This window comes from Mirounga angustirostris, unplaced genomic scaffold, assembly GCF_029215605.1.
Source record: "Mirounga angustirostris isolate CCGP_5_RB_7025 unplaced genomic scaffold, mMirAng1.0.hap1 SCAF_15, whole genome shotgun sequence".
NCBI classification, from domain to species: Eukaryota; Metazoa; Chordata; class Mammalia; order Carnivora; family Phocidae; genus Mirounga; species Mirounga angustirostris.
In genome coordinates, this window is record NW_026991723.1 from 72,846,253 (window position 1) to 72,858,736 (window position 12,484).

At 39.3% G+C, this 12,484-nt stretch overlaps 1 protein-coding gene across 1 annotated transcript in view; it reads right to left on the reverse strand.

Annotated features, from left to right (window-relative positions):
* SUSD1 (sushi domain containing 1) overlaps positions 1–12,484 on the reverse strand; it is a 124,741-nt gene that overhangs the window by 45,891 nt on the left and 66,366 nt on the right. The window contains exon 10 of the mRNA XM_045882928.2: positions 8,724–8,916. Within this exon, the coding sequence (XP_045738884.1) occupies positions 8,724–8,916 (193 nt within the window). The remainder of the gene's footprint in view (positions 1–8,723; positions 8,917–12,484) is intronic.

A 12,484-nucleotide genomic window follows, 5' to 3' on the forward strand; every position in this document is an offset into this window, starting at 1 on the left:
TGGGGAAATTCTACCTAACCATTGGACTCAGATAGTCCAAATGCTATGTGAATTGTAATAGAAGAAAACCTTTCAAATAATGAAGGGCATAACGATGAAGGAAACGTTTCAAATTCTTTTCATGAAACAAAGAAAATATTAAGCCCTAAACCTGATAAAGATGATACAAAACAGAGAGAACTATAAACTAATATCACATATGAATATTGATGCAAAAATATTAAAGAAAATATTAGTGAACAGAATCCAACACCACAGAAGAAACAAATACACCATAACCAAGTGGGATTTATTTCAGGAAGAGAGAGAGAATGGGGGAGGGGGAAATGAGAGAAATTTGAAATCATACCAAAATTTAAAAGTTACAAGGAATTGAAATTAAAAAGAATACACTGTAGTTAGCTTTCCTTTGCACTGTATTAATGGACATTTTAGACTAAGGAGTTACGTGATCTTTTCTCTGATTTCAGCCTACAAGACGGCAGTCTTGGAGTCTCTCTGGGTACACATGATTAGAATATGGGGTAGTCCCGAAAAGAGTAGGATGAATCTACTGCCTCCAAAACCATTTAGGACCCATTTAGTGAAGGGCTCCAATTCTAAATAACTTATTCATCTTGATTTACCCCATGGGTATGGTACTGCCTAGCTGGATCTACAATGTCATTATATTATCTTAAAAAGAAACAACATTTACTACCCACTACCCCCCGCCATTTTTCACATATTGCAAATGCTCAGGTATTCCATGCAAAATAAATGTCATTTTTTTGGCTAGACCAATTGCAAGTATGAGTTTCTCAGGCTGATGGTTTATAAAAGAAGCAGAAAGACTTCAGACATAACTCTACTACCACAGAATACTGTTACAATATTTATCATTTTGTAGGAAACTGTCAGAAACAATGTTAAATTTTTTACGGTCTTTATTATCTTTTCTTTGTACTTCAATTCTGTAAACAGGAATCAGTTGGGGGGGGAGTTTTATAAGGTCAACACAGATCTCAAATTATGCATGCTGTCAGAAAACTTGCAACAAAAAGCAAAAAAAAAAGAAAACTTGCAACATAAACCACCGTAACAGTCACGGTTTTCTACCAGGCAATAGAGGGAAGACTATTCTGTTTCCCCCCTTTTTGATTTTTTAAAAAAATGTACCAACACTATTTTAGAAGTAAATGCATGTAATCCTCTGCTATAGAGAACAGAAAAGCAAGAAATCTCTTATTCCTAAATGATATAGTTTTTAAAACCCTAATCAGGAGCAGTCTAAATAGACGGTTGACTTTGCAAGGGAAACAGTGTGAGAAAAAATGGCTAAGAATCAACTGTTTTGAAAACAAAGTCACTATTTTTATAACTGTTCTATAAACAGTGGTATCACTTTATTATCTTTAGTTGTCCTTGAAGTACATTTTGCAAACAGTTTATCTTAGAAGGAACAAGAGGATATGACATTGTTCAAAGTTGGGAGTTTTACTGTTACTCTGTTGAAATTTTTCTTAAGACAAATTTGGTATCTGGTTACAACTACCATGAAATTTGCTTGCTGAAAGTATATGATCATATTATATGGAGAGAAATTTGGGGGGGTTTAATCACTCATTCAACTATGCAGGGCAAATTCAAATGACTCCCTTGGTTCAGCTCTATAGGCTCAACCCTTTAACAGAGGTGCGCAGCCTTCTATTGAGGCACAGGTCCTCACTTTCAACACAGAACGGCTGCTCCCTGGGTACTGGCCAGAGAGAACAATCTCAGGCTCAGTGATACCTACCATTTATCAGATCTGAGTTGAGAGAAACAATATTTAGGAAACATGGACACCAGTCATTCCTCCAAATAGTCTACAATAATCTAATCCTACCCCTGAATCAAGCCAGATCAGCAAAGGACAGGCATTTTTAAGGCATCTTTCCTTGTCCACCACACACTGAACTGTGCTTTCCTATAATGTAATGAAACACATTGAGGGGCAATAAAAAAACAGCCTCATAAAATCCTCATAAAATGTTGCTCATACATTGTACTATCTAGGAAACCCCCATGGAATAAAAAATTCCTATCTAATCACATTGTTGAAAACAATTGTACTTCCCCTGAGAAACACCACTTTGTTGTAACCTTAAAGACAATGTAATGGCACCATTTCTGACTGGATGGGTCAAAAACTAAACCTAAATTTGTGAGCCACTAATGAAAAAATAAATAAGTTATAAGAATACGGATTATCCTTAACCTTTCTTCTGCATCTTTTTTTTATGTCCCTGACTTTGTTTTCATTCTTCTTTAGCTTACATATCTAACTTATTTTATTCTCTAGACCCATGCAGGTCACTTAAAGTTTTTCCCAGAAGAAAGATGGGATATAAATAAATACTCTTTTGTTTTAAAAATTCTATATTTAATATTAATGTAATACATCACAAATGAAAAGATCAATAGTATTGACTATATAAAATCTAAAACTTTTGTATGTCAAAAAAAACATAAACAAAATGAAAAGAAACTATTAATCAAGAAAAATGTTTGACACAAATAATAATAAAACTCTTACTATATGAGTAAGTTGTATATTATCAGTAAGAATACAAAATTGGATAGATGAAATAATGATGATAAATAAATTGGTCAAAAAATATGGATGTTGAAATAAATGAATTTGAAGGAACCCAGAATTGCTTTCCTAACATAGACTCCTAGAACTAGAGGAGAACTTTCCTGTTCAACCCTCTAACATTGCAGAAGCCAATTACCTTGCTCAAGTGTGTTAAAGGTTGCTATTTACCTGTCTTCCCAGGTGGCCTCTCTCCACTCCCTACTCACTAATTCTCAAGGAAGGAACAGTAAATATGTAATCTGACTGGTAGGAGACTCCCATTCCTTGGGTCACATCTCCTAGTGGGTAGAGTTCATATATTATAGGTCACTGCCCAAACAAGATGCAGATTCTTGCTTTCTGGGAGCTGTGCATAGGACGAGACCAGGAGAGAATGAAATAAAGTGAAGGAAATCACACCAAGGAGAAGAAAATCTAAAATCCTATTGGTCCAGCTAGAAAAAAATATGATAAGGAAAAGGAAATACATCCAAATGTAACTACTCTAAAGAGCCCAGAAAAGATAGGAATATTTACTAGGTTCAGGGAAGGTGGTTCAAAATCATCAAAGAGAGGAATAACGGGACTATTTTGGAGGAGAGACTAAAAGGACACTTCCCCCAACAGGTGCCCAAATCCAGGTATCATTCTATCAAGAAAGGTCTTCTAAAGGTTTTAAATAGAGACACCAGAGTCAACATTAATGGGGCACTCCTCAGTAACTACAATTGTGATGCTATGTAGTTTCAGAAAATGTGGACACATTAAGAAAAGAATGGCTAGAAAAATCGGAGAATTCTTCAAGCATTGTTAAGTTAGTTTCAGGTGACACTATTCTTGTAGCAGGGACAGCACTGGCTTGAAGGAAACCTGCCTGGGAAATGCAGGGAGTTAGAACTTGAGGAAGAAGGAAAAGAATAACAGAGATGCATGAAAGAGAATCCAGGGAGAATGACAAATGATCAGACCCAGGCCTGGGTTACAGGTTGAACGGAATAGAAACCTGTACCTTCTAATGAAATGAAAGGTGGGCAGAATTTATTTGAACACTGAATGATGGTAGCAGACCGAGAACTGTCTGACATCATTCTCTCTCCATGGAGATTCCCTGGCTGAATCCAAAGTAGGATGTTAGGAGAACAAAAATCTAAGTGTGAAAACAAAACCCAAATATAGGGAAGGAAAGTCCTAATACCTAGCAAAAGGAATTGGCCAGACCTGGGGATAGAAAAGGAACAGAAATGAGGAGGATGGCAGGTGGAAAGCTTACAGTGGGAATCATCAGAGGAAGCTGAGCACTGGAGGCTTACCCGATGCAGAAAAGGATATGGTGGCCCGAAGTGATGCTGCAGTCCCCAACAAAAAAGCCCAGGCAGCTGAGTCTTATAAGTCAGTTCTAAGGAAAGTGGACTTGGGTGAAAAACCACTAACCTAGGGCACTTCCTGGACGTCACTAGACCAGTGAAAGCACAAGTTCCAGAAATTCAAAGCAGCTCAAGGATCCACTGAGGGTATTTCTCCAGGAGACAAATGTGAAAACTTCTAAGCAGAAAGTAGCACTCAGAGGCAAGGCATGCAATAATAAGAACCCCAGAAGCTCAGAACTAAAACAATTCTCAGGATCTTTCTGGGGACAGAAATTTAGAGAAAAAAGCAGGAAACTGGGACAGTGAAGGAGGCATGCAAGATGATGCAATTCTCTTGAAGAATTTCCTACTACTCCTCTCACTATAATGTGGGGTATCCTGCCCACAAAGTAAGGAGGCTCTTTCACTAGAGATAAAGATCTTCAGCAATGGTGAACGGTGGATAGAAACAGGGCTTGAAGGAGAAATGAAAATGAGAAGGTTCTAAATCCTTGGGATGGGCACCAAGAAAGACCCAGAACCACCATGGCAAAGTTCTAAAATTTTCAAGGGAAGAGAATTTCCCTCCCCACAAAACATATGGCAAGACTAGTGAGAGACAGAACCCAGTAACCTTATGAGAAGAGAGCACCTCCCAAACTAAGTTCAAATTCACAGGTGGTAGACTCCAAATTGCTTGGTGATCTAGAGAGGCTGAACTATCACATGCAAGATTATACTTACCATTGGTAATTCAGGATCCATGTTGTAAAGGAGAAGATAACTGTGGACTTACTTTCTAAATTTGACACCATGGGACCCTGACTGATACTCAAGCTACAGTTTAGATCCCATCTCCTACCACTTTCTCCAGCTCACTCTGCTCCAGCCATACTGACTTCCTTGATATTCCTAAAACATGCCAAGGACATGCCTCTTGCAAGACCTTGTCACTTGGTGTCCTCCCTGTGCATGGCTTACTCCCTCACTTCCTCCAGATCTGCGCTTAAATGTCACTTTATAATAGAGACCTTCCTGAAGACATGAACAGACATTTCTCCAAAGAAGACATACAAATGGCCAACAGACACATGAAAAAATGCTCAACATCACTCAGCATCAGGGAAATACAAATCAAAACCACAATGAGAAACCACCTCACACCAGTTAGAATGGCTAAAATTAACAAGTCAGGAAACAACAGATGTTGTCGAGGATACAGAGGAAGGGGAACCCACTTACACAGCTGATGGGAAAGCAAGCTGGTAGAGCTACTGTTGAACATAGTATGGAGGTTCTTCAAAAAGTTAAAAATAGAGCTACCCTTAAAAAAAAAAAGAGCTACCCTATGACCCAGCAATTGCACTAGTAGGTATTTACCCAAAGGATACAAATATACTGACCCAAAGGGGCACCTGCACCCCAATGTTTATAGCAGCAATGTCCATAATAGGCAAACTATGGAAAGAGCCCAGATGTCCATCGACAGATGAATGGATAAAGGAGATGTGGCATACACACACACACACACACACACACACACACACACACACACTGGGATATTACTCAGCCATCAAAAAAAGGAATCCTCTGTGACGATATGGATGGAACTAGAGGGTATCAGGGTAAGCTAAATAAGTCAATCAGAGAAAGACAATTATCATATGATCTCACTGATATGTGGAATTTAAGAAACAGAACAGAGGATCATAGGAGAAGGGAGAGAAAAATAAAGTAAGATGAAATCAGAAGGGAGACAAACCATAAGAGACTTTTAACTCTAGGAAACAAACTGAGGGTTGCTGGAAGGGAGGGGGTTTGGGGGGAGATGGGTAACTGGATGATGGGCATTAAGGAGGGCACATGATGTGATGAGCATGGGTGTTATATGCAACTGATGAATCACTAAATTCTACCTCTGAAACTAATAATACAGTATATGTTAATTAAATGAATTTAAATAAAAATAAAATATAAATAAATATATTTTATATATAATGAACATATATGTATTTATACATATAGAGGCCTAAATATAATAAATATATATATATATTACATGTATAAGATATATATAAAATAGAGGCCTTCCCTGACCATCAGTTGTCACTCCCTTTGCCATGCTTTCTTCCCCACCTAACATGGGATTTATTTCCTTACTTGTTTATCTCTCTCTCCGCCATGACCCCTGAACAATTCCAACACCATGTCACCTGGGATTGTTTTACTGCTGCCACAATGTCAGCTATTAGAACCTGCTTGACACAGACTAGAAAAGAAATAAACATTTATTCAATGAATGCATTTATGCATCCATGTCATTTGAAGTTTTTGCTCATGGTCCACAATTGACAAAAGCAAGGTGGGTCTGGACTGACTGTGCACTGGATTCTGAGAATATAATTTTGCTTTTTCCTTTTGCATAACTAGTGAGAAGCAGCAGAAGTGCATTAAGAATGAGGGCCGTGGAGCCAGGGTCAAATCACCCTGTGTTCAAATCACTGGGTGTGTGATCCTGGACAAATTGTTTAATTTCTCTGTGCCTCATGATCTTTGTCTATAAAATGGGAACAATGGCAATGCTTTCCTCAGAAGGTTTGGTAGGTCTGAGTTGATCCAAAGAGGACACATTGTTTTGTTTTTTCTTTTGTTTTTGTTTTGTTTTTTGTTTTATTTTGTTTTTTGTTTTTTGCTCACTGCAATTTTTTTCTTTCTTTTTTCTTTTTTAAAGTTTTTATTTAAATTCCAGTTAGTTAACATACAGTGTGATATTATTTTCAGGCATACAATACGGTGATTCAACAGTCCCATACATCACCCAGTGCTCATCACAAGTGCTCTCCTTCATCCCCATCACCTGTTTAACCCACCCCCCACCCACCTCCCTTCTAGTAACCATCAGTTTGCTCTCTATAGTTAAGTCTGTTTCTTGATTTGTCTCTCTCTCTCTTTTCTCCCTTTGCTCATTTGTCTCTTAAATCCCACATATGAGTGAAATCATATGGTATTTGTCTTTCTCTTACTGACTTACTTCTTTTTGTATTATACTCTCTAGCTCCATCCATGTTGTTGCAAATGGCAAGATTTCATTCATTTTTATTCAATTTTATAAATTCCAATATATATATAGAGAGAGAGAGACAGAGACAGACAGAGAGAGAGAGAGGGAGAGAGGGTGTGATATACATATGTGATATATGTGATTATGTGATATATATATATATATATCTCACACCTTCTTTATCCATTCATCAATGACAGACACTTGGGCTACTTCCATAATTTGACTATTGTAAATAATGCTATAAACATTGGGGTGCATGTATCCCTTTGAATTAGTGTTCTTGCATTCTTTGGGGAAATACCCAGTAGTGCGATTGCTGGATTGCAGGGTAGTTCTACTTTTAACTTTCTGAGGAACCTCCAAACTGTTCTTTGAACTGACTGTACTAGTTTGCATTCCCACCAGCAGTGCAAGAGGGTTCCCCCTTCTCTACATCTTCTCTAACACCTGTTGTTTCTTGTGTTGTTGATTTTAGCTATTCTGACAATATGAGGTGGTATGTCACTGTGGTTTTGATTTGCATTTCCTGATGATGAGTGATGGTGAACATCTTTCAATGTGTCTGTTGGCCATCTGCATGTCTTCTTTGGAAAAATGTCTGTCCATGTCTCCTGCCCATTTTTTAATTGGTTTATTTGGTTTTGGGGTATTGAGTTTTATAATATGTTTCATATATTTTGGATACTAACCCAAAGAGGGCACTTTAAACAGTGCCTGGCACATACTTAGTACTCAATAAACATAGCTATTATTGTCATCATCATTACTATGTGCTGGAAACTATTCTAAACATTTTACTTGTATTATGTCATGTAAAGATCAGTGAGAAGGTAACTGAGGCCCGGGAGCCAAGAAGAACATAGCTAATTTGTTGGCTCTTTTTAAAAAATGGAGGTGAAGTTCACACAACATAAAATTAACCACTTTTGAGTGTATGCTTGAGTGATGTTTCTTAAGTTCACGGTGTTGGGCAACCATTACATAATTCTGCTTTATTTTTTCTCAGAACAGTGGTGAATACGGGAGAGAAGGATCAGGAAGGCAGGAGCAGAACCTAACTTATTCAACTGCCTTCCTTCAAAGGTGGCAGCCCCTCCACCTGGTTGCCCATAAATTTGTCTGTTAAATCCAGTGGATTAGAGAACAAAAAAATTCTATGTCCCTTCCTACTAGAGAGAGCTGTGGACTTGACACGGCTGGCCTCGAGCTGGCTTCTTCACAAGGCCAGATGGCCTTTCTAGGAAGTCTGACCTTCACGAGGCCACTGTTCTCTGTGTCAGGTTCATGTGCTCAGACATGTTCCAGTCGTAAGGCCTCCCTGTCTCAACCAGGGCCAGCACAGTGCGGCTCACGTCACTGATCTCCAGGAATTTGGTTCTCGTTGTTCATAATGACTACCCTGGGGGCTCAGCCATCTTAAACCGGCGGTAAGAGAGAGGAAGCCTTACAGTATTTTCAATCCATCACCATCAGGAAGCCCTAAATGAAACAGTCCATTCTTGATCTCTACCCGCTGCGAGCAAGAACCCCTACGGGGAAGGGGAGGGGTGGTAAGATTCAGGCCCCCTAAAGCCCAGAAAAAGGTCGGTAGTCATTAGAACTAGAACACACGTCTCTTGACTCCCAGATTAGCATTCTTTATGCTCCCCGACATTGTGCAGTTCACATATTTCACATGTCCTGAGACACAAAACGGAGGGACATGTACACCCACCTGCTGGTGCCATTGCCATCATTATTTGCACTGAGTGCTGCTCAGAAGATCCCAGGACGGTGACATTCACTGTGTAATCAGTTGCTGGGTGCAGGTCTAAACACACCACTGGAGCTCGTTCCCTTGTTGTAAAGTTAAATGATGTTGCATGATAAAAATTATTCAGATACCACCTTTGACCCAGAACTTTAAACTGTCATGAGATTAAAAGAAAGGGTTGCATTAAATTTTCTGTTGGCTTGCAGAGATCTAGACTATAAGCAAAACAGAGATAAAGCAAGAAGGTTCATTCTGCTAGAATTGTTTTTAATACAATAGCAAGCTAAACTGGGGATGGACTTTACAAACCTACTCTCCCTATCCTATTCAACGTCCCCCTCCACCAGCTACAGGACAAAGCTTAAAATGCATAACTGCATCTCCAGTGAACAAAATGTAGGCTATTCTAAGACAACGATGTCCTCCCAGGTAAAGAAGATGGCACTGGCACTATTGGGCAAATCCTTTTAATTTCTTTTCATTCATAAAGGATCCATTGATATGCCTCATGAAACAGAATTTTTGAACAGATTCCTCCCAATTATGCATTCAAAGCAACTGTGCAAGGGTACACTTCACTTGGTCCTTCCTATTAGAGCTCCGGTAAGAGTTTTTGGTCCATGGATTCATCATGCACGCTGTTAGCCTTTAATACTCTATCCATTGCCAAACTAAGATGCATGTATAATATAGGGACTTATAAGGGAAAAAATATGTGAAGGTCCCAGAAGTAATATGCTCAACCCCTGATCGATCTGTGTGCTACAGCTGGGCATTTTGTGTTTAGCGTTTCCTTTGATGCTCACGTCATTGGCTATGACCACCCTCCATCCTTCCTCATCACTGCCATTCTTCCACAGTCACTCAAGACCCCGACATCTGGCTCACTGGGAGTTTCCCCTCTCCCCCAATTCCTAGCATTCTCTTGGGGAACATAAAGGTCCTTATAGACAAGCCATCAAAACTTGGCCTCAGAGATCCTTGAGCTCAATGCTATGAAGTTCCTCCGCTCCACTTTAGCTACTCATCTCCACAGCCACATCCCAGGCTGCATCATTCTCAGAGCTGCCCCAAGATCTCACAATCTCCTATCCCTCTGCCCCACTCATCCATTGTGCCTGATCTCTCTCAAGAAACCCCCAAGATTTCCTCACTCGAGATCTTCTACCCATATTCTACCACCCCCATCCTTGTCTTCCCCAGCTCTCTCAGGTACCCTATCACTTCAATTATTCTCTTGCCTGAGACCCTCAACGCCCTTAACCCTCTGTTCTCAATTTCACCCATTCTGGAAAAACCGAAACACATTGGGTCAATCCAGATATTTGGCTTTACCAGTTCTACATTTAGGCTGCTGCCATCTGCTGGAAAAGACCTCACAACTATGTAGGCTGCGTTTCTACAAACTCAGTCTCATCCTAAACTCCACGTGGTTTAGTCTACAAACAAAAAATGACTTTCTGGTTACAAACACTGTATGCACAAATTTATAGTAAAGTTATTTTATTTAAAAATATAGTGTGAAGTTTTTTTTCTCTGTCATTAATTGGTTCTATAAATAAGTATACAGAGTATACGGTGCTGGGTACACAGTGGCAATTAAGGTACAGGCCTAACCTCAAGGAGCTCACCGATGAGTATCCAGGCCAACAAAATACCCAGGGATAAGTCCTAGAATACATGAGGCAGCAGGAGCACTCAGGAAGGACACCTAACCCTCCTCCTTGGGGATCAGGAAAAGCTTGCCTATCTAAATTTGGACCCGAGGAGAAATTAGCATTAAGCAGGTGAGTTGCAGACAGGAAAAACAATTCAGACAGCAGGAGCGGTGTTTGGGGCAGAAGGTCAGTGAAGCCTTCCTACCAGGGGAGATGACTGCGCTGAGCTTTGTGGATAAACAGGAGGCAGCCAGATAGGATAAAGGAAGGAAGGGCATTGCTGGTAGGAGAGTCACATATGTGAAGACACAGTGCGAAAAAGAACACAAAAAGTTAATCAGGGAGTATGGGCCTAGAGCTTATAGAACAGATGAGGCCTGGAGAAACAGATTTAGGACTTACCAGCATAGAGACAGTGAAGGAAGCAAAGAGGGATACAGAATGACAAGAGAAGGGGCAATGTACAACCTTGAAGGTATTCAGATTTAAGGGACAGGCAGAGGAAGGGAATCCTAGGAAGGAGAAAGAGAGTGGGGTCAAAATAATAGGAGAGGGGTGCCTGGTGCAGTCGGTTAAGTGTCCAACTCTTGATTTCAGCTCAGGTCATGATCTCAGGGTTGTGAGACTGAGTCCACACGCCTAGCATGGAGCCTGCTTAAGATTCTCTCTCTCTCTCCCTCTTCCTCTGCCCCCCCTCCACCTTGCACATGTGCTCTCTCTCAAACAAAAAAAACAGTACTCTATGCTTATAGAAGAATCATGGTATCTTGTGGTTTAATTTTTTTTCTTCTTTTTTTTACTAGTGAGGTATAACGTGTTCATATGTGTTTTGGAGATTATACATATATAATCTCATATATATATGTAAGTCCTGGATCTACAACTTAACTGTATGACACACATATATATATATTTATCCTCTTTTGCAAACTGCCTCTGAATATTCACGTTTTACAATGGGTCTGTTGAGAGTATTTTACATGTTACTTAATGTTACTTTATGAATCTTTAACATATTAAAAAACAACTTTTTTCCCCAACTTAACTCTTTAATCATTTTAGTGTAAATGCAAAGAATCATTTATTTTCTCAACGAAGTAGCTAACCAATTGTCCCAGGACCATTTATTTTCACGCCAATTTTTAAAAATCATCTAAACTTTATCTGGGTACCTGAATATGTTTCTAGCCCCTGTGTTCCTTCTAAATATGAAAATTTGAATATTTGGCTCACCTGCTTAAAATCCTTCAGTGGCTCCACAGAGACATTAAAAATAAGATTGGAACTCAAAATTATAGGGCTCTTCATGATCTAGTCACTGCTCAGGTTTTTGCCTCATCTCTTCCCATTCTCCCTTGCTTTCTTTGTTCCCTAAGAGAACCACGTTCCCTAAAAGATGCTTCTCTACTTGCCCACAGTGCCCTTCTTCACCTTCACCTCACATCTTTGATCTGGTTGAGTCCCACTCATTCTCTATGATTTAGCACAGTCTTTGCTTCTTGTTAAAAACAAACAAACAAAAAACAAAACCCTACCTGGACATACACACATGCACACAATCCCCCATTTATTTACCTTTTATCAAAGCACTCATTATACCACACTGTCGTTTACTTGTGTATTTACATTAGTGTGAATTGAAAGTTACAGGTCCTGATACATGATATTCTTTTGGTAAATGGCTAATGAGTGAATGAATGAACTTTAATACTTAGTCTACTCTGCCAGAAGATTTGCAAGGCCCTAAAAGTGACACAAAATAACGAATCTCAGTTCCTACCTGAATTTACCAATCATTTTACTTGAGAGGTATGATTTTTAAAAAGTCAAGTTAAATGAGGACCAATAGCCATACAATGAGTTTCTTAAAAATCTACGAGCCAGCATGAATTTGATGACAGAATAAGCTGCAATTATAAAATGCACTAAAACAAAATATAATACATACATGTGAAATACCAGACAGGGAAACTGATAGCAAGTCACCCACTAGAGTGTCTTCCTCCAATTTAGTCCCCCACTTGGCACCCATCTCACATCCAACTCTAGAAACAAAAATCAAAC